The sequence below is a fragment of the Vulpes vulpes genome, chromosome 16 (genome assembly GCF_048418805.1).
Source record: "Vulpes vulpes isolate BD-2025 chromosome 16, VulVul3, whole genome shotgun sequence".
NCBI classification, from domain to species: Eukaryota; Metazoa; Chordata; class Mammalia; order Carnivora; family Canidae; genus Vulpes; species Vulpes vulpes.
The window spans coordinates 66,520,811-66,542,542 of record NC_132795.1 but is presented as its reverse complement, the minus strand read 5'-3'; the positions used below and the strand labels follow the sequence as shown (position 1 = coordinate 66,542,542).

General features: G+C 49.2%; 1 protein-coding gene across 5 annotated transcripts in view; it reads right to left on the bottom strand.

Moving 5' to 3' along the window:
* Window positions 1-21,732, bottom strand: part of FHL2 (four and a half LIM domains 2) — a 67,601-nt gene that overhangs the window by 7,784 nt on the left and 38,085 nt on the right. For all 5 annotated transcript variants that reach the window (XM_072742140.1, XM_025992376.2, XM_025992374.2 and 2 more), the window contains exons 2-3: window positions 13,990-14,169; window positions 6,388-6,562 (exon numbers count right to left, since the gene is read on the bottom strand). In XM_072742140.1, the coding sequence (XP_072598241.1) occupies window positions 6,388-6,562; window positions 13,990-14,145 (331 nt within the window). In that variant the 5' untranslated portion in view covers window positions 14,146-14,169. The remainder of the gene's footprint in view (window positions 1-6,387; window positions 6,563-13,989; window positions 14,170-21,732) is intronic.

Genomic DNA, 21,732 nt, shown 5'->3' with positions numbered 1-21,732 from the left:
GCCAGTTAATGAGCACAGGATGAGGGACGCCTGGGTGGCTCAGTGGTTGAGCATCTGCCTTTGGCTCAGGTTGGACCCCGGGGTCCTGGGACCGAGTCCTGCACTGGGCTCCCTGCAGGAAGCCTGCTTCTGCTTCTCCCTCTGCCTGTGTCTCTGCCTCTCTGTGTCTCTCATGAAGATAAATAAAATCTTAAAAAAAAAAAAAAAACACCGGATGGAAAGTGGTGGTGCTGTACACGAACCTAGAGTGTCAAGCCTGATCCCATGAGGAGCCTCCACACCGACCGATCACCTTATATGACCCGAGGTGTAAATCAAGCTGGACCGGGTCTCCACGCTCTCCCCCACTGCACTGAATGCAGCTGTTAAAAGCCACAAGTGATGCCCGGATGGCCAATTTAGCAATTTTCTGATTCTAATCTTGTGACATTGCATTTCCTTCCGAATAACTGTTATCGTGCGCTATGTTTATGTGATTTCTTCAAGTAGATGAATAAGTCCTAGAGAACGGAAATGCTGTTTGGTTCACTCCCACCCCCACCCACCCTTGAACCCGCCCCTGAGCTGGAGTCACAGCAAATGCTCAGGATTTGTGGACATTTTCCAATACTTTTCCAAGAGAATAAAAGTATGTGTATTTTACAAAAGAGGTGACAGATGTGTTCAAGACAGATGCGTATGCAAGCACGCTTTGCAGGCAGCAACAAGGTACATTTTGCGGGGAAAGGAGGGTAAGAAGTGAAAAAAAAGAAACGTGCTCTGGATACCTGAGCCAGCCGGTGGGGGGGGGGGGGGTTTGCTGTGGCTGTGCACAGTCTGTGCCGCCCCCGTTTTGCAGCTGGGCTTTTCCTGGAGCTCAGCCGTACCTGCTCACTTCCTTCAATGGTCTGTGGCTGCGTTCACACTACATTGGCAGGAAAGGGTTGCTGAGACAGACCCCGCGGCCTTCAAGGCCCCAGGTAGTGGTCTGGTTTTTTCTGGAAACATGTTAGGCAGCCCGGGGGCTCACTTGGGCATCCAGGGGCTGTGGCATGAAGGACATACCAGTTAGACTTCAAAGCAGGATCCGGGGTGGTTATTAGGCATCGAGCAGGGGCTCTCACTTTGGTCCAGGGTGGCCGCATGCTGGCATCATGCGGGCCGCGAGATGCGAGCATCTGGAAACTCCCATCCAAAGCTAATATGGCCAAAATGACAGGCTGAGGGCTGCATGTGGACTGCCTGCAAGGTTGACGCGACAGGGAGATCTCCATCTCTGAAGAAATTAGGAGATGTGCGGAGAATTGCTGCAAGATTATCTTATTCAAGGTCATTTTCGGGTTAATGTGTCAGCTTCCTGTACGTCCAAGACAGGACATGTGGCACCACCTCCCATAAGTACATAAAACACTCAGGGTGAGTGTAGGTGCTGCAAGGTGGGGAGGCATGTGAGGAAATTCAAGGTGGGGCACCTGATGATCTTCGTGGGCTCCCGAAACCTTATACTAGGAGAATACACCGAGCACCCGACGTTTGGATAAAAGTAGTGGGAGAATTGGGATCTACATCTGGAATGATTCTGCCTCCAGGGGTTCATCCTTCCACGTGTATTTTTGCCACTGGCTCTTTTAATCTCTGGCCTTCTGCTCATAGAGCAGCTCAAATACACACAGGGCAACAGCTTGCTCCCTGAAGACCACACGCAGGCTCGGCTCCGTGCGTTCCCGGTGTGCAGGAGCCGTCCTCTAACAGCCAGGCCAGGGGCAGAGACCTGCCTGGTCTCTGGTGGGGACCCCAGGGGCACCTGCATCCCACAGAGTGGGGGGCGCCTGTGAGCCGCACCGTTAGCCGCAGCTGCTCGGGCTGCGTCGTGTGCCGGACGCACTGCCAGCAGGTGGCAGCAAGGGGCCTTCTAACCACCGTGGCTTCTGCCGCAGATGGATTGGGGTCCGGAGGAAGGGGTGTCTCTTTCTGATTGAAAGGAACAAGTGAGGATCCGGAAAGGTGGTGAAGGGCCAGTGCCTGGGAGGCTGCTCGGAGGAAGCAGTGCATCTGCACGACTGCTCTGCAGGCGGAGGCCGGCTTGCAGCTGAGGCGTCAGGCCGGGGGCATCGGGCGAGTGAACTCCTGGTTTCCTGACTACTTCGGGGGCGGGACCTGTGTCAGGTAGGGGGCCAAGGGGCGCGTTTGTCAGCCAGTACCAGCCTCCTGTTCTAAAACCCTAAATTCACTGCCAGAGCTACTGGGATGAACCGCGCTCCCATTCATCTGGATTTAGTTGTAGCACGTTCAAAAACCAGACCACAGAAAGGAAGTGCATGCTAGGATTTAGCACTTTTTTTTTTCTTTCCCTTCCCTTTCTTCTTTCCCATCCCTCCCCTGGCCCTCTCCTCTCTCTCTCTTTCTCAGTCTGTCTCACCAAGCTTCTTCTGGACACTCAGCCTCTGGCGCTTAGCCCATGTCCTCTGCCACAAGTGCCCTTTTGGGACGCCTCTACCAGGTGAAACCCAGCTCACCCTTTGATGCTCTAGTGTGACCTCCCTGGGGCCCCTTCCCCATGCTGCCCTGGAAGAGCCCGGCTGCCCTAGTGACGTCTTGGTGAGGGGCACTGACCTGTGCAAAGTCAGAGCCGGAGAGCAGGGAGCCTGAAACCCAAACCTGGCAGTTTCTAGATTTGCCCTGAGGACCAACAGTTTGGGGAAGGAGCCTCAAAGCGAGGGGGAAGCCGGGACAGACACTATGGTGGGCCAAGGACACTGGCAGGACTGCTTGAGAATTTAAAGTGACTCCGAGTGGCAGGCGTGGGGGCGGGGAGACCAAGGGTCCCCCTCGCTGCAAGGGGCTAGGGCCACCCGCTCCTGCGCAACCAAGCAGGGACCCCTGCCCCCGGTGCAGGCCCTGTGCCCAACGCACATGGACTATGCCAAGGCCCTGAATCGGAGAGGAGGCCAATGCTGCTGTTTTGCCTTCCTTCTAGCTGGGCGGTAAGCACCCCATTCTGAGCAGTTTTCTCCTGCGTGTCCTCTGTCCCTCCACCTTCTGCATTAGCCACCGCTGCCCAGGTGGCAGGAAGTCAGTGGTTGTCCACACCTGTGGGCTCCGGGCCACCCTCCGATCTGGCCGACAGGGAGATCAGAGCTCTGAGGCCAGAGCCCCGCACAAGGTCCTGATCCAGGCTGACCACAGCCGGGGGCACGCCACTGAAACTTCTGCTCTCTTCGCTGGGAGACAAGACCAGGTGCACCTTCAGGTCATTTTAGCATGTCAATGCCCTCACAATTCCCTGTCGTGGAACAGAGCTGCCTCTCACTGCAAGTCCCTTAGCTGGGTCGGGGGGGGGGGGGGGGGGGGGGGGGGGGCTCTCTAGCACCCACACAGTGCACTATCCTAATGGTAAACTCCCTCAGCTGTCTGAAGGGTCCATGGCCAGCCGTAGGTGCCAGGTGTCCATGTGACCTCACACGGCACCCTAAGCCCTGGTGCGGCAGGAGCCTGTCCCTGTCAGGCCAGCAGGAGTTCTGCTGAGGAGGAGCAAACAAGCAAGCAAAGCAAAGCAAACAAACAGTGCGCATGATGAACAAGAAGAACGTGGGACCCCAGAGCCCGCGGTAGGGGAGCAGGAGTCTCCGCAGCTGGGGCGGGGGCGGGCAGCGGGGTGGGGAAGTGGATGGCGACAGTCCACTCGCTGTCAGGCAGAATGGAAACTTCCATGGGCTCTTGTCACGAACACTCAGTAAAGATTTCATTTGTTTCTCATTAAATTTCATGGTTGCCACCATGCGGAGAATGCTGTCTCCATGTGTGACCCCCTGTGGGACAGGAGTTCCCTGTGGGTCGGCCCAGCCTTATGTGGGCTTTGGTCTTCGTTTCACAGCCCCCATGCTGGGCCCTGCTCCCACATCTGCGGTGCTGACGCAGCTCTGGAAGCGGCCTTGCTCTGGGGGTTTTGTTCCTTCTAATAGCACGGAGTCAGTTATTTTTAAGATGTATTAACCAGAGAAATGTAGCAGCCATAAGAAACCATCTCACCGAAGGCCTGATTATGCCCTTGCCTTTTTTAAAATGTATTCCTTCTTATCCGATCTGTCTCCCTAAAATAACACTTTCCCCACGTCAGTCTCTCGCTCACTCTTCAGTAGCTCTTTGTTGCCAAAAACAAAGCAAACCAAAAATAAAAAGGAAAACTCTGCGCCACAGCAAGCAGTCTTCCACCGAAGAGTCTGGCTCTAAATGAACGTGGGGGCCCTAATTCCCATCACACGTCAGAGTGAACCCAGCTCCTGTGTGACATCCTGTGACTCAGCAGGCTACTGGGGTTTTTGAAAATTAATCTGTTGATGCAACCAACTCAAAACCTTTGACCTCCATTCATCGGGCACCTCTTATCACAGCATTAATGAATATGGTGAATTTTTAAAAATTACTTCTAAGGGACCTTTGTGTTTACTTCTATTTATTAAGGTACAGACCTCAACTCCTTTTCTTTTTTAAGATTTGATTTATTTATTTGAGTCAGAGAGCAAGAGAGCACAAGCAGGGGCAGAGGCAGAGGGAGAAGCAGACGCCCCCCCGACCAGGGAGCCCAGTGCAGGGCTGGATCCCAGGACCCTGGGATCACAACCTGAGTTAAAGGCAGATGCTTAACCAACTGAGACACCCAGGGGCCCCTTACCTAATTTTTTTAGAGACAGAAAGAGTCCATGCTCCCACACAAGCAGCGGAGGGGCAGAGGGAGAGGGGAGAGAGAGAATCTCAAGCAGCGTGCAGAGACACACGGGGCTGAAATCATGACCTGAGCCAAAATTAAAAGTTGGACACTTAATCAACTGAGCCACCCAGGTACTCCTAAACCTCAACTCCTCTAAAACTACACTTGAGCGTTTCACACATACAGCATCCCTTTTAAGAACCTCAACCAACAAACGCAACCTCAAGTTAAGTGATTATTGTTGAAATGAATTAGGCTTCTAAACATGACGAATCATAAAACACCTTGAACGTCACAACAGGGGATAAATTAAGAAAATTCCAATTTGAAACCACGAGCCTAAATCACATATTCAGTTATACACTTTAATTTCCTCTTTAGACCACATTTTTTGGAAACTTCACACCTACTTTATCAGATTGAATACATTATGGTAGGTTAGATTTTTTTTTTTTTTTTTACCTCTGCCATTAATCCTAAACTTCCCTGGGATAAAAGATGCATACCCGCTTCAGAGGCTGTCTTGAGGGTGGGCACACCCCGGGCAATGTGGGTGCAAGGGACAGCTGGCTGGAGATTCTCAGCAGGACCGGCACCCCTCCTGCCACCCTAAGCCTGATTTAAGAGAAGCTCTGCCAACAGGAGGCCTCAGGGCTACATCTCTCCAAAACTTCCATGGCTCACGGCAGGCTGGGTCCCCAGCCAGTGAGCTCCTCCACTTGACTGGATTCCAGGGGCCTAGCCACTGCTTCACGCTAGTCCTTCCATGGGGGCCACACCTCCAGCAGACATTCAGAGCACAGAGCTCACTCCTGGGTTCCTGGGACTCCCTGGTAGGGATGCCAGTTTCAAGATGGCCCAAATGGGGGGCACCTAGATGACTCGGTGGTTGAGCATCTGTCTTTAGCTCAGGACGTGATCCCGGGGTCCTGGGATTGAGTCCCTCATGGGGCTCCCTGCAGGAGCCTGCTTCTCCTTCTCCCTCTGCCTGTGTTTCTGCCTCTCTCTCTCTCTCTCTCTCTGTCTCATGAATAAATAAGTAAAAGTTTTTTAAAAAGATGTCCCAAATGGGTCAGATACTAAAAAACTACTTACAACTCAGACTGAACCAGGAATTTGTATTTTTCTTTGCTGATCCCACCAAATCTACCCTCTGGTAACATTTACTGGTCATGCAGATGACACCACAGGTGGCACGTGGCTTGTGAGCTAGCCCCAACCGACAGGTGTGCCTTTCACTCACCCAGGGTCCACATCTCAGGCTCTTTCCCTGGTGGCTACTCTCCTTCTGTATGTGTCTATCAAGATTTTTTTGGTTCTGTGTTTAAGAATTCTATACATTCAAGGTTTTAAGATAAAAGCTTCCTCTGTTCCACAAAGCAAAGCAACATTCCCCAAGAAACAGGGTACACAGTCCCATCCTCCTCATAACAGACAAGTCACCTTATTACTCTTCTTAACCCTTGACCCAGCTGTGATCAAGTCTGAGTCTACTGAGAACGAACATCTGTTGAGCATGCGGGGAGGACAGAGGATGGGGTATGCCTCTCGACTCACTACTCCATGAGCACCCAGCAACCAGGCCAGCGCCTGGCACACAGCAGGGCACAATGCTCGTGTGGACGAAGTCAGCAACGGGAAGGCAAGAAAAGTGCAAGCACGCTCTGAGGCATCGCAAGGGTGAAGGGCGTGCTCCTGACCTGGCATGATGGTCTTCTTGCATTCCTGGCACTTGGAGGAGTACTCATGGGAGTAGCAGTCCGTGCAGAGCAGCTGGTCCTCCTTGGCAGCGAAGGGCTTGTCCACCAGGGAGCTCTTGCACCGCGAGCAGTGGAAACAGGCCTCATGCCAGTGTCGGTCCTTGTAGGACAAGTCCTGCAGACCCAGAGCATGTGACACAGTGAGAGGTCAGGGGGTCCGGGCTGCTCTGCTCCAACCACAGCCTGGGAGAGCCATCCACATCCCGGGGCAGACGGGGAGTGAAGAGGGGCAGATGCCTGTACGTGTTCCTGGACCATGACCTTGCTGGTGAAACTGGGAGAGCGGGGCTACTTTCCTCCTGTTGCATTTCAGGGCAACTGTGTGTGTGTGTGTGTGTGTGTGTGTGTGTGCGTGCGCGTGCGCGCAGGGTGTGTCTGTGTGTGAGAAAGAGATGCTTTCCCAAAACACATGGATTTCCCTTATATATCGTCTGCAGGGAAGAGGGGCAGAGAGCATGGAACTCATCACTGCTTCTCACTGACAACTAGTGAGACACAGCATAGCCCTTAGCTCTGAGGGAGCTCAGCAAAATCACATGTGACAGCGGGATCACAGGGACATGGGACAGAGATGTGGGCCTGCGTGTGATGGTGGGATCACAGGGACACCGGATGGGATAGAGAAGCCCGGGTACAGGGAATTTCAGAGAAGCAGCCACAAGGACAGGGCTCTGGTTTCACTTGCAGGGAAGGGGGACAGAGAGATGTCTGGTGCAGGTGCCACCAGCTGAGTGTGGATGATCAGTGGACAGTGGGACATGGGCAGAGGGGGTTAGAGAGGGGCTTTCGGGCAGAGACAGTTCATAAGCATAGCAGAGGCGGGACAGAGGTGGGCAGGGGGGCCCTTTTAATTCTGCACAGAGGTTTAGATGCTCCTGAAGGAAAAAAAAAAAGATGCTCCTGAAGGCATTGGAGAGGGGATGAACCATTTAAATAAGAGGGGAAACCGTTTAAATGAGAGGGTGCTCCACTGGTTATTTGGACAAATGAAAAAGTATAAACTTCTATAATTTGAGTCGACGGCCAAATAGGCAAACTCATTATAAATTGTGAAGCCTGTATTTTTCCAGGAAGAAATCATTATTTTTCTTTTCCCGGGACACCAGTCAATGATGCTCATTGCCAGGCGGTGAGCTCAGGCACCATGCATCCCTGCAAGGTAAATATTATTGCAGAAGCTCAGAGAAGCTATGTGAGCAGAGCTCACAGTCACACAGCAGAGCCAAGCATGGTTCAAGCTCATGTCCCTCTGATTCGAAAGCTATTTGCAGTGGACCATCCCAGGTAAATTCCTGGTAGAGCCTGTGTTACTCTTTGCTTTCTTTGATGAGATCCATATGTATCCACTGAAAATATTCACAAATAATACCATATTTTGTACACGACTGAATACAGCTCAGCACTGCCTTTGTTGAGATTTTGAATAACGTCGAACAAGCCATTACAGCCCTGTCCACTACGAATGGAAGTCAGCCTAATTTAAGAAGAGTCAGGAGTTTTTAATCATTATCACTGTGCAAATGCTGACTATGGAATAAATGCATTTAACGTTTTTTTTGTTGTTGTTGTTGTTATGGAAAACAGTATTGGCAGTACCTCAAAAAAATCAAAAATAGGATTACCATGTGATACAGCAATTATGCATCTGGGTATATGCATAAAGAATCAAAAACAGGAATTTGTAGACCTGTATCCATAGCAGCATTATTCCCTGTCACCAGAAAGTGGAAGCCACTCAAGAGTCCATCAACAGATGCATGAAGAAGAAAAATGTGGTTCATTTGCACCAGGGACTATTATTCAGCCTCAAAAAGGAAAGGAAATTCTGATGCATGCTACAACGCAGAGGAGCCCTGAGGACATTATGCTCAGCAAATAAGCCAGATGCCAAAGGGCAAATACGATTCCACTTAGATAATGTCCCCAATAGTCAAATTCAGGGACAGGACGTAGAGTGTGGAGAGCCAGGGGCTGATGGGCAGGGAGGGGACTGGGAGTCAATGTTTCACGGGGACACAGTTTCAAATTTTCCAAGATGAAGAGTCCTGGACGTTGGCTGCATGCACGAATGCAGGAGGGGAGGCAGTCCCAGGCCCAGCGCTCGCGTGAGCTCTGCCCAGAGCATCAGCCTCAATGGGCCACACAGCTTGTTAGTGAAACAAGAGGGAAAGGAAATATGGGTTCGAGGAAACTTGCCTTTCAGGGCTGATCTTCAAAAAACTGAGGGAGGAACCTCTCTGTGAAACGTGACAACAAAGCCACCAGACGCCCCCCACAGTCTCCTCCCTGCTGAGGGAGCCCCCGGACAGGAGGAAAGAGCAGCAGAGGGGCTGATGTGCATGGACAGTCCTGGAAAAGTTTGTTTAAATGCTCCCGTGGGTCAGGAGCACTGCAGAAACCCATTTTACACACAGTTAACCTGAAAACACAGCAGCTACAGGTTAAACCGATGTGCCAGCAGACCTTAGACCTAGAAAGTGCTCCTTCCTGCTTGGGATATCATCCATGCAACTTGACTGGACTTGGGCATCAACACAAGGCTTCTAGACTTTCCAAAGCCCAGGTCCCGGCCTATCACACCTCTGCGCCCCGGCCCATGCCATGCTTTGCCTTGGGAGGCCCTTCGCCTCCTCTTCAACGAGCAGAATCCAGCTCAGCTGCGAGGCCCAGCTGGCAGGCCACCTGCTCTGGGAGCTGCCCCGACCGGAGGGAAGTCGTGCACCACCCCCAGCTACCACGCCACAGCAGTGAGCCATGTCAACATCTTTCTCCAAACCCTGCATGGAAGCCCTTATCTAAGTCATTATGCTACCAGGCTTCCCTGTAATTCTCTTTCTGTGTGCTCTCTTTGGAAGTTGGGTGAAGCTAATAAATTTATGTCACAGCTTCCTCTTGGACTCACTTCTTAAGAAAGCCCACAATGCATAGGAAGTGAGAAAAGACTTTATGGCAAGAGAAAGGTAATGAGACACCGCCAGCTTCGCTTTCTGAGGGCACACTGAGGCTTCTGGCCAAGATGACATTAGTCTCGGCATGGGGCAGGATTTTTGGCACAGGAATCCCCAGAGCCGAGCGATGGGCTGGAACCTACCACCCAAGGGCCTAGAAGCTGTTACAATGGACCACACCTGTGTGCCTGGACCCACGCTTCATGTCACACCCTGAGTCCTTCTCTCAAAGTCTTGGTACCTGGAGGCCCTCTCCTTTCTTGCACCTGCAGCTACAAAAAGATGGTTAGTTTTCGTTCTTAGGACTGACCTAGTCCATCCAGCTTGATTCTGTTACGAATCAAGTACACCGTGAAGTCCCCAAAGGGCACTGTTTAGATGCTGGAGGTACAAGGTTAAGAGGTACAGACTCACTGACTTTGAAGAACATCAAAATGTCCTGGAACTATCATAGTTTTAAAGTCCTTTAGAGAGGGTGAAAGAAAAGGAAAGGAGAGAGAGAGGGGGGGAGAGAGAGAGAGAAAAGAAAGAAACAAGGAAAGGAAAAGAAACAAAAGAAAAGAAAAGAAAAGAAAAGAAAAGAAAAGAAAAGAAAAGAAAAGAAAAGAAAAAAAGAAAAGAAAAGAAGGAAGATCTTTTACATGTCCCAGAAAAAATACCAAGGCTAATTTTGTGCTTATGGAAATGTCACAAAGCGCAGTAAAATGTTGATAAACAATCAAGATTAGGCCCAAACGCTTCCTTTCAGATTTCATATTTTTCCACTTCAGAATCATTCCTAATATGGGAAGCATTCGTTGCCTGGCTCTGGAACTTGCCCTGATTGAGACACCAGCTGAACCAGGGGACCGGCAGGTGGCCAGGCAGGACGGTGGCCCCTCCGCTGGCCCAAGGTGGCCCCAGGCAACAGGGTCGCTCCAAACCCAGGCTACTGCTGGCAACACCCCTCCCTCACCCCCTTCTGCCTGGATGGGGCAGGGGGGTGGGGTTCAGACGAGGTTTTCCCAAACCCATCCTGCCTCAAATCCATACGATTTCACTTGACAGACAGATTGTCAGAGTCCTTCACGCTCCGCACTTTGGAAAGATGTCCTATGCTTTGAGACTGTCAGGGCATCACATTTCTAACTGCATGTGCCTCCAAATACTTAAGAACAAGGTCCTGGAGCACAGACAGTGGCAGAAAGGACAGCACTGGCTCTGCGTGGCCGTCGCAGGGGTCCCAGCTGTGATGGCAAACTTAGTTCCTGTGACAGCTGTGAGGCGGGCAGCCCGTTTTCAGATGTGGACACGGAGGCTCCTGGGTGACCTAAGTCCCCACACGTCCACTGGCTGCAGGGAACCCAGGCACGGGGGCTCGAGGCCCCCTGGGGGGACGTCACCGCCGAACGTGGCGTGCCTTTGGTGGCCTGCCTGGCAGGGGCCCCTCTGGTTTCTCGGGGCCTGAGAGGTTCCCCACCTGGTCAGCCTCGTTCCCGGCTCTGAGGATCCTGCTTCATTCATTTCCCCTTAGAAACAGATTTTTCCCTGACGGGAGGATGTCTAAATAAATCAGCATAGTTTCACCGCTCATGACAACCTTTGCGGACAAATTACATGGAAACTCTAAAAAGATGATTCACTCACCAAGCACTTAAAAATCACCTCAACAAATAAAAAAGTGCTGCGTGTGGGAGTTGGACGGTGAGGACGTGTCTGGAACGTGTCTGGAATAGTAGCCTTTCCCACAAAGGCCCGGGAGGGCGGGTGGGGGGAGGCCTGAGTCCTGCTCCAGGGCGGGAAGAACGGGCGTTTCCAATCTGACCTCATGCCTCCTATACCAGCCGTGGTCAGGAACCTTCTGGAAGCATGGCAGAGACATCGAGATTTCACGTGGACAGGTAAGAGCCTCCGCCTCCCGGTTCAGCTGCCTGGCTGCTTTCTGCCCAAGAACCCCAGAGACTTTCTGATCCTTGAAAGCTTTCCAGATGTTCGCTGAGAAACAGTTTGGTGGGTGGACTTGCGCCAAATTGATTATCAGTTTGGTGTTTCCCACCTAATTACTCAGAAGCTAGAAAGTGTGTTCTAGAAACAGACTGAGCTAACCATGTGGGCCAGAGGTCGTTCAAGTCCCTGATTTGTGAAGTGCCCAGCACTGGCAGCTGTCTCTAGAGTTACGGGCCCCGCCTACGTTTTCCTTAGTTTCTTGATTTTTTGAAGCTCCGAATCTAAGGAGATCCATCCAAAAATGTCTGTAATCAGGCCAAAAAACTTTTTTTGCTAGTATCCACAGATGTCCAAGAAAAATTTCAGGAACAGGGTAATGTTGGAGGATCATGAAATTTTGTTTGCATTACCCGCTCTCACCTATTCCCCTGGTCCTGAAGTGAATGATTTCTCTCCTTGGAGAGCACACCATTTCCTCAGAGCAACTAAACACAAATAGCAAATACATCTGAGTAAGCGCACAGAAACGTTTTCAAACGTATGGGAGCTAACTACGGAGACAGGTCCTGAAATCTCATCTATATCATATAAAAGTCACTCAACACCCATCGGTGTGCCAGTATTTCAAATCTATATGCACGTGCAAGTGTGTCCTTCAGAGGAGGAGGTGAGTGGGGCTCCTGGTGACTCTGCTGTTTTAAGAAAAGGGAAGAGCCCCCACATCTGTGAGCTCAGTGGCTCTATCAAGCCAGGACTTTCGGGTCTACTTCCTGAAATAACAGGAATGTTTTTCCTATCATTGCTTCCTCCACAAAGTCAACTACATAATTACTTCTGAAAGTCAAGCAAACAATTCCAAATATTCAAGAGCCCCAAATAGCCAAGTCAAACTTCAAGTAGGCATCCCTTTTCCTTCCAAAATGTAGACAACCACACGGCGGAACTCCATGTATTGTAAACCGTGAATCTGGGTTGAAAAGTTCAGCGTGATTAACTCCTGGCTTTGCAGCAGTCTTGTTGATTTTGGCCCCATTTGGGGGATTCTTGTTTATCTGCGCATCAAGTATGTGCCGAAGGGAAACTAGTTTTAAGGGTCTTTGCACTAAATCATGTTGGAGAACTGAGAGGGGACTTTTGTTTTGTTTTTACTTTAGCCCCCGGTCAAGGATGACTAGTCCCAAATATCCAAAACGTTTCCTCTAAACCAGAGTTGTTTTCTGTCAAAATATTTGAACCTCTCACCTACTTAAGCCTATTAAATTTTTATAAAAGAATTATTTTTTTCTCTCTCTCTTAGTTCTTCCTCCTACTGGACATTTTTATTGATGTTTCTACTCTGGAAATGGATCGAGAGAGAGAGAGGGCGAAGCTTCCAGAGGGTGCGTGGAGGGACTGCATTGCAGGAAGATTAATGAGTAAGTAGTTAGATGGAGTTTACCAAACCATGAGCTGCTATTTGGGGTGCTGAGGCTTCGTAGCCACATGCTGTAGTAACCCCACCAAGTTGGCACCTGTTTTATCTGCATTTCATAAAGGGGAAGACAGGCACGGAAGGATCAAGAAATCAGCCCAAGCTCACACAGATAGTTAGACAGAGCCAGGACTGGAACTGGGCAGTTTATGTTTATGTCTGGCCTGGTCAATAAAGAATAAAGCCTTCTAAGAACCCACGAGGGACAGCGAGACATACATGAGACAACACTGCAGACGGGATGCTATCTAGCTTTTCAGACTAGCAAGATCAGCCACTTTTTTGCTCACGGCAGCCCACCCTCTGCACATTTTGAAGTTTACGCAGGACTTCTGCTCTTTGGTTTCTTTTATGCAGGGCTCCCCTGTCCCTAGTCAGAAGTTACGTGGCTGTGGCCTGGTTTCAAGTGGCCCAGGCTGCAGAGCCTTCATCTCTGTTGGGGCAAAGGCTTCTCTTCACACAGGATGGGAGCTGTTTCCCAACCGTCACCAAATACCCAGCAGCAGAAAGTGATGGTGCGGCCCTCTGCTTCCTGCCTTTCCTGGGAATGACATGCTAGAGGACAGAAACGTCAGGAACGTGCACTGGCTCGGCTGGAGCTGCCCAGCTGCAGACCCGGCCTGACCCAATCAGGCAGTAGCTATGTCCTGACGTTCATGACCATGGAGGAGAGGGGCCCTTGCGGGGTACAAGGGGGGACAGCAGAAAAGAGACACAAGATGCCACGAATGACCCTGAAGTCCATGAAGCTGGGGATTCCTTGGGAGCTCCCCAAGTGCCCCCATTCTGTACCAGTTCTGTGGCTCCAAGGAGGACAATCACTTAAAGTCCTGTCAAGTGGGTTTTAGCAACTGATAAGCAGGTGAAGCTATCAGAGATCCCAGCCACCAGGGGGGACCTCCAGGGGCACTTCTCGGTGGTCCAGGCTGGACGCACGGCACAGAGCCCTCTGCATTCTGCCCCGGGATGAACCAGGTGAGTTAGGCGTGGGCACAGACCAGCCGCAGGGAGGAGGCTCGGAAAGGCTGCCTGGAGGGAACGAGCCCATCAGAGGGGGCTCAAGAGACAGAATTTCAATAGGCACTAAGGTTCAGAGCTCCAGCAACAAACCGCATAGAAACCCACGGTTTCTGGGGAGCTTCGAGGGATCCAAGAGTAGTGTGGGCGCTGCCGGGGATTGGGGAGACCCAGGGGTACCTTGCAGTCACAGCCGATGGGCTTCCCACACTCCTCGCAAGTGCTGGCATAGAGGGCCTCAAAGCATGCCACGCAGTAGGGGCTCTCCTCCCTCAGGATGTACTTCTTGCCAAAGAGGGATTTTTCGCAATGGTGACAGTCAAAGCGCTCGGTCATGGTGACTCCTGGCTCTTCAGCAACCTATCAGAAAGGAGAGAGTACAGGTACCTGTGAGCACACTCACGATGCCGTCCTGCTGTCTCTTGTCATCTTTGACCAAGGGATGGGATCCCCTCCGGGTAAAGAACTGAAACTCAGCCTTTCAACAGTTGCGATTTTCAGTGATACACACACACACACACACACACACACACACACAGCCTGGGGGCAGTTCTGTTGTTTGAATGCATTCCACTTCCTTAAAAGTCCCCACCATTGTTGATAGTGTCACAAAAAGCTATGTCAACTTTGAACACAGGGAGAGCCAGCATCAGAGCTCTCACCCTGGCAAGGCTGGCTGTGTGCTTCAAACGTGCGACGCGGCCTTACATCCTCCCTTTCTCCCTACCCTCAAAATAGAAAGGCCGGGATAGAAACAATATGTTCATTTCTATAAAAGTATTTTCCATGAGCTCCCCTTTCTAATGCATAAATTTGAAGAGTAAGAAACCACAGTGTCCAGAGGGAGGGGGGATGGGAGCTGATAAACCTGAGATGCCAAAGGACCATCACCCCTGACCGTGATGTGACACTGGGAAGCACAACCTGTAATTGCACTAGAAAAACTATCATGTGTTCCGGGGGGCGAGTCACTTCTCCCCTATGAAAAGGTTACCCTTGGGCTGCCCAGGTATCCAGACAGCAGGGTAAAGGGGGAGGCTGGCTTCCAAGAACAGAGATGATCACACAGTGGGAAATGCAGTCAGTGGCTCTCCAGACAATACCTTGAGCCTTTCAGAGAGGAACAGGAATGCAGCTCCGTGCCAGTCACCCTGCATTTTTTTCCAGGGTGAGCAGAGAGTGTGCAGGGGCAGAGGGGGGACAAGACTGGGCAGAGGGAGGGGGGAGGAGCTTCTCAGGCCACTGTGGGCATGCGTGGTGCAGAGATGTGCTCCTGGGCATTAAAAACACAGACTCAGTCGCCTTTAGGAATATTTTCCCATGTGGCAGTATTTCACTGGCTAAAAGTGAAAAGTTTTACAAATTGTTACCTAGGCAGACTGACTATGTAACTCTGAGCCACGTTTCGAGAACTCTAATTACGCTTGGTTCGATGTCCAGTGCTTTGAACCATTGAAGAGTGAAATTCCAGAAAAGCCTGTGGTGCAAATAAAATATTGCTGCCTAGTTTATAATAACAGTAAATTTGATCGTGTTTATTAATTTTGTGCTCTTGTGTATACATGGTTCTGACAATGGTAAGCAAAGAAAGAAATATCCTTCAAGCATCTATGCTTGGTGATTTCTGTGTTTATAGAACATTTTTTTCCGAGAGTATTAAACATGCAGCTGGACCCATGTGGCAGAATCCAGCCTTCTAAATTGCTCTTCCCGGAGTTAAAGAAAACATTGTCTGGACATTCTTGTGATAACATTACAAGATGAGGCTCTTGTGCATTTGAATTATTCTTCTGAAACCCAATGTATAAATATCCTCTGTACTCAGGCCTTCTCAGGTTGCGGCAGCAATGTTGGCAGAAGATTCAATGCTTTCCTGTAATTTCTTAGTTATCGGCCCTTGAAAATGGCAATCGTTTATGTCATCACAATCCAGAGCTGTCTTTTCAACGTATATATTTTTCCCATTAAGGTTGCCATTACCTGTGGGGAATTAAAGGCTGATTGTCAAAAAAAAAATAAAAATAAAAAAAAAAATAAAGGCTGATTGTTCTTCTCACAAAAATATAAAAGTAATGATTTGAGGATTTGAAATACGAACAACAAAAGGAGACAGAACTATAAAGTAGAATTTTAAAAGCTGGACACAATTCCCAAGATTATCTGTGACAACTACCTCATTGTATGGACGGAGAAACCAGAGCCCAGGAATAGTAGTGAAAAAGGAGCATTCACACGGGCTTTTTTTTTTCCCAAAAAAGCCACCTGTGTTAGAAAACACAAACTCGCGATCCAAATCAAAAAGTGGTTCCACGTGGCCTGGGACGAAACACAGTGGGATCCTGCTAGGGTAAGGATATGGGCTGTACTGGTCATCTCCCCAGAGGCCGTTTCGACGCTCTCAAGCCAATGAAAGGGATGAACTTTTTCCATCAGCGTAATGATCATGATGTTGCTCATGTACCTGGCATATGTGTTTCACCTCCTCCAGTTCCACGGGCCCGGGACAGAAATAATCTACCGGAGTAAACTCTGAGGACACGTGAGGCCCTGCCTCTGCTCAAAGCAGGACCGAGGCTCTAGGGAGACAAGTGTCACCAGCACTGATGCCTACTCCCAGCAGGACTAGCAGAGCGGCTGCCACCTGCCCAGAGGGGCTGAGAGGGATTCTCATGACTGTGGCTCTCTCTCCCACCTTGTTCCTTATCTTCGCTATGAAGTCACTGCAATTTTAGGGATTAGGAAAGCACTTCTGTCAAACCAGTGGGTTAAGGCATAAAATGAGCACCCGTGTCACCGATGAGGGACAGAGCGGGATACACTCAGTCTGAGAAGGTCCCCTTATGGGTTCCCAGAGAATGATAGGAAGCACAGACCCTGGGAGTCAAAGTAAGTAGACCACAAGCTAATGAGAAAACCAAAGATTTCCCTTCTATTACCAAGTATTTAATTCCAGGTCTCCCTTAATTAGATACTACCAGATAGAATATTCTTTTTAAAAAAGTGTGTATTGGGCACCTCAGTGGCTCAGTTGGTTAAGTGGCTCAGTTGAGCTGCCTTCAGCTCAGGTCATGATCCCAGGGTCCCGGGATCGAGCCCCATGCTGGGGCCCTGCTCATTGGGGACTCTGCTTCTCCCTCTACCCTCTGCTGCTCTCTCTCTACCAAATAAATAAATAAAATATTTAAAAATAAAATAAAATAAAATACATTAAAAAGTGAGTATTTAAACCTATACTACCAATCTTAAGCTTCCTTTTAATGGGAAACATGTATCTATAGACCTACATTAGAAGGTCCCCATAACTTTGCATTTTTAAATCCTATACATCCCCTGATTATTCTTTCCAAAAGCATCAGCTGAGCTGGAACTGTTGTCAGAAGGTATACAAAGTGCTGGAGATACAGAGATGAATACGATACGGGCATTCCCTGAAGGTACGTGCAGCCTAGGAGGAAAACAGATATCCAGTTGACCCTTGAACAATGTGGTGGTTGGGACACCAACAACCTGAAGCATCAGAAATCCACGTGTAACTATTGACCCCCCTCCAAACCCTAACTACTAACAGCCTTGCCAATAATGCCAGCAGTCAAGTAACATGTATTTGTATATTATATGAATTATACATACTGTATTTTTACAATGAAGTAAGCTAAAGAAAACGTCACTTAGTGGGGCACCTGGGTGGCTCAGTGCTTGAGCATCTTCATTTGGCTCAGGGTGTGATCCCCAGGGTCCTGGGATGGTCCCACATGGGGCTCCCCACGCGGAGCCTGCTTCTCCCTCTGCCTGTGTCTCTATCTCTCTCTCATGAATAAATATATTAAATCTCTAAAAAAAAAAAAAAAAGAAAAATATTGGGAAGCCCTGGTGGCTCAGCAGTTTAGTGCCGCCCTCAGCCCAGGGTGTGATCCTGGAGACCCTGGATCGAGTCCCACGTCGGGCTCCCTGCATGGAGCCTGCTTCTCCCTCTGCCTATGTCTCTGCCCCTCTCTCTCTCTGTCTCTCTTATGAATAAGTAAATAAAATCTTTAAAAAAAGAAATATTATTTAGCAAATCACAAGGAAAAGAAAATACATTTACTGTAGTGTAGTGTTTAATGGAAAAAAATCTGTAAAAGTGGCCCCGTGCAGCTCAAACCCCTGTTGCTCAACGGTCTACTGTGCATCAAACATTACCAAGCTCCACGCTCAGGACAGTGATGGGGAGACACAGCGGGTACTATGGGAAGCCAGGACAGGCTTCCTGGAGATGTCTCTTCGTGCTGGAAAAGGGTAAACCAGGTGGTATTGCAGGGCAGGGGGCGGATGGCAGAGCTGAGGCATGATGTGTAGCGGGGAGGACGAGCACAGGAACTGAGAAAGTAGTCAAAATTCAAATGAAGGAAGGCCTGTAGCCTTGACCATGAACTTGGCTTTGCCTTGTAGGCAACGGCCTCACAGGGCCCAGCCAAGAGCTTACCGTGTGAAGGCCCGACCTTGCCACTGGTGGTGGTGATGAAGACAAACCCCAGTGGCACTGACTGTTTAAAAATGTTTCCAGGGTGTTCAAGTCTACTTCTGAGTCATTTCTCTGAATAAAAATAGGACGATCTTGGGTCTGTAAGGATTCTTTCAACCTACGTGGTACTATTGCCTCCTGTGTCTAAAGCTCCGCATCGTCCTGACGGCTTAGACCAGGCTCCTGCCCCGTCCGGGGACACAGACCTGCTGAGAGGGGTTAGCAGCAGCCTGCAAGGAGGCGCCCGAGCAGAGGTGTGGCTGCTGACTTGCTATTTCATTGAACCAACTCCAAATTACAGCGTCCAGGAGTTCTCGCCCCTTGCCAGGGGCAACTCATCCTCTGACATCATTCCCTCTTCGGCTCTGAGCAAGCAGGATATTTGGAAAAGCTGGCTGGCAGGGGACAGGTGTGGCTCGGCCAGCTAATTGCTCTGAGTGAAGCGGGCCCCGGGGGCACCGCAAGCCTGGCTGCAGGTGGGGAGGCACCTGGCCCTGGGGGGTCTCCCACGGGCCCAGCTTTGGGGAGGGTGGAAAAAAACCAAGGCTCCAAGAGCAGGGGAGCAGTGACGCACAGGCTCCCTTACCACAAACCTTACTACTATTTTAAAAGTCCCCATGCTTATAAATGTGGGGTATTTTTATCTCTGCAGATTTTAAAACTGGGAAACAAAGTTTGGCGGGGCGGCCAGTGTCAGAGCTGGGAACACAGAAGAGAAACACAGAGAAGGGGAGAGGAACAGAGAGAGGAAAGAGAAGTATAGAGATGGGAAGAGGCAAGAGATGGGAAGAGGCAAGGAAAGAGAAGTAGAGAGATGGGAAGAGGCATTTTTCTACCAAGACAAATGGTAGAAAGAAGGACACTTGGGTGGCTCAGTGGTTGAGCATCTGCCTTCAGCTTAGGTCGTGATCATGGGGTCCTGGGATCGAGTCCCGCATCGGGCTTCCTGCATGGAACCTGCTTCTCCCTCTGCCTGTCTCTGCCTCTCTCTCTGTCTCTCATGAATAAATAAAATCTTAAAAAAGAAAAGAAAAGAAAAAGGAAGAAGGTAAAAAGACACAAGGACACAAAGAGCCAGATAGCTCATGCACTTTTTTTTTTTTTTTAACGGGAGTGATGTCTTGGGAATAGAGGGAGGAGGCTGGCGAGCTGGCCAGCCCAAGAGTGCCAGGTACTGGGCCTGTCCTTCCCAGAGGGGCACCTTCTGGCCCACAGGGGCTTGCCTAAAAAAGGCCAGATTTGCAAAAGAGATCTCCCTCAAGCATTGTCTCCAAAGCTCCCCTTATTCAGCTACCGACTTCAATCTGACCCAGAGGTGCCACATCCCTCTTCCTCAAGACCCAATTATTTCTCTTTATCAACCCTGCTTTACAAGACTTTTCGGATGTCATCAGTTCTTAAAGAGAAATCTGCAAATATTCCCAAATCCTTCCCAGAACATGAGCAGCTGGGTCTGTAAGTCAGCCTCTGCTGAAACCATGTCCGTCTTTAAATGACCCAGGTGGGAAATTCCGTTGCTTATCAACAGTCTTTTTGGACACAATTCAGAAAATCAGTCTGTTGTATGTAGGCTCTTTTCAAAGAATGTATTTAAAAATGCACTGTTTTCATGACACCATGCAACACTGTGACCACCTGTGTCTCCCACCAAATCAGTGAAGGTAGGCCTCTTGCTGTGGCCTCACCCCCAGGTGAGAAACACAGTCAGCCGCTTGATTAATACTTGTGGAATGAATGAACAAATGGATGAAGAGTACAAACATGTGGGCAAAAATCAAGAATGAAAATGAGGAATGTTTTGTGTGAACAATTCCCTTTGCATACCAAACCCAAAATGTAATGTGGTTTGGCAACTGATGCTATTAAAATTTCTAATGTAACAGACCACGGGCTTCATTCTTTCTCCTCTGTCTCTGGCCTCTCTCCCCCTTCCAGATAAACTGCTGCTTCCACAGTGGGTAGAATTTTACTTATTGTGTTTGGACTCTACACTCATGTGAACACACAGCTGCACAGCCCAGGACAGGTCAAGAAGCAAAAACCAACCAGGAGACACTTTCCATCATCTCTATGAAGAATGCACTAGATCCCCTGCTATAGGCTCCAGACACCAGGGAAAGGCCCTGGATGTTCTCCACAGATGCAGCTTGCCTATAAATCCAAGATCCTTTGTCCAAGAGCAGCAGCTCTCACACCTGCAACAATAGCTAGAGAACATCCGGCACCAGTATGCCTTCCTATGGACAGAAGTATTGACACACAAATATGGCTCACCTCTAACACTCTTTACCAATCTAGCTGAACTGTTTCTTTTAAATAAGAATTCTGAGGAAAAAAAGAGAGATCCAAGTTCAAGGAGTTTGCTATTTGAAAGAACATAATTATGTATTTAGAATCAATTTGAAGTTCATTTTTCAAAATTTTTATCTATTTATTGAGAGACAGCAAGAGAGAGCATGAGTGGGGGAGGGGCAGACGGAGAGGAAAAAGCAGACTCCCTGCTGAGTAGAGAGCCCAGGCCCCCGAGAGATCATGACCTGAGCCAAAGGCAGATGCTTAACTGACTGAGCTGCCCAGGTGCCCCTGAAATTGATTTTTAGAGGGTTGGTAAGGTGTAAGATTGACTAGGCCTATCACTATGTGATATAGGTCTGGATTAATTTAATGAGACTTTACCGAGTACATGGGCAGGGGTCAGGGATGTTTTATAATTTGGTACAGAAACAGGTAACTTTCAAAAACTTAAAAAAAAAAAATCTTGATTTTTCTCTGATAATTTTAAGAAAACATTTTGTGTTACGGGTGCCTGGGCGGCTCAGTTTCTTGATTTCGCCTGAGGTCATGATCTCTGGGTCCTGGGACTGAGGCCCATGTCAGGGTTCTGCACTCAGCAGGGAGTCTGACTGGGGATTCTCTCTCCCTCTCCTTCTGCACCTCCCCTGCTCAAGCATCCAGCCCTCCACCCCCTGCCCTGCAGCTTTCTGAAATAAATAAATTGATCTTTGGGAAAAAAAGAAAGGAAATGTTTTATGTGATAGACAATGCTTGATTAAGGTAAACCGCTATCTTCTGGGTTATCTTTGCAATACTGAATAAAGAAAAGAAATGAGAAAATGACAAATGCCAAGTTTCTGACTTTAAGTCTGAATATAAGAGTGGTGAGACTGGTTTGATGTTCTACAGGCTTTTAAGACCAGTCAATAAGAATATCTTGAGTAACCACTTTTCTCCACGTACTGTTTTAGGCATTTGAGAGACTGGGGGAAAAAAACACATGATCACTAAAGAGTTCCAGAATAGTTCTAGCTCCAAAGAATTTAAATCACCTTGAAGATACTATCTTGTCATTTAATCTGAAAACATGTCAGTTCAGTCAACGCAAGACAAGTATAATTAGGTCAGCTAGAATGGCAGGCTGACTC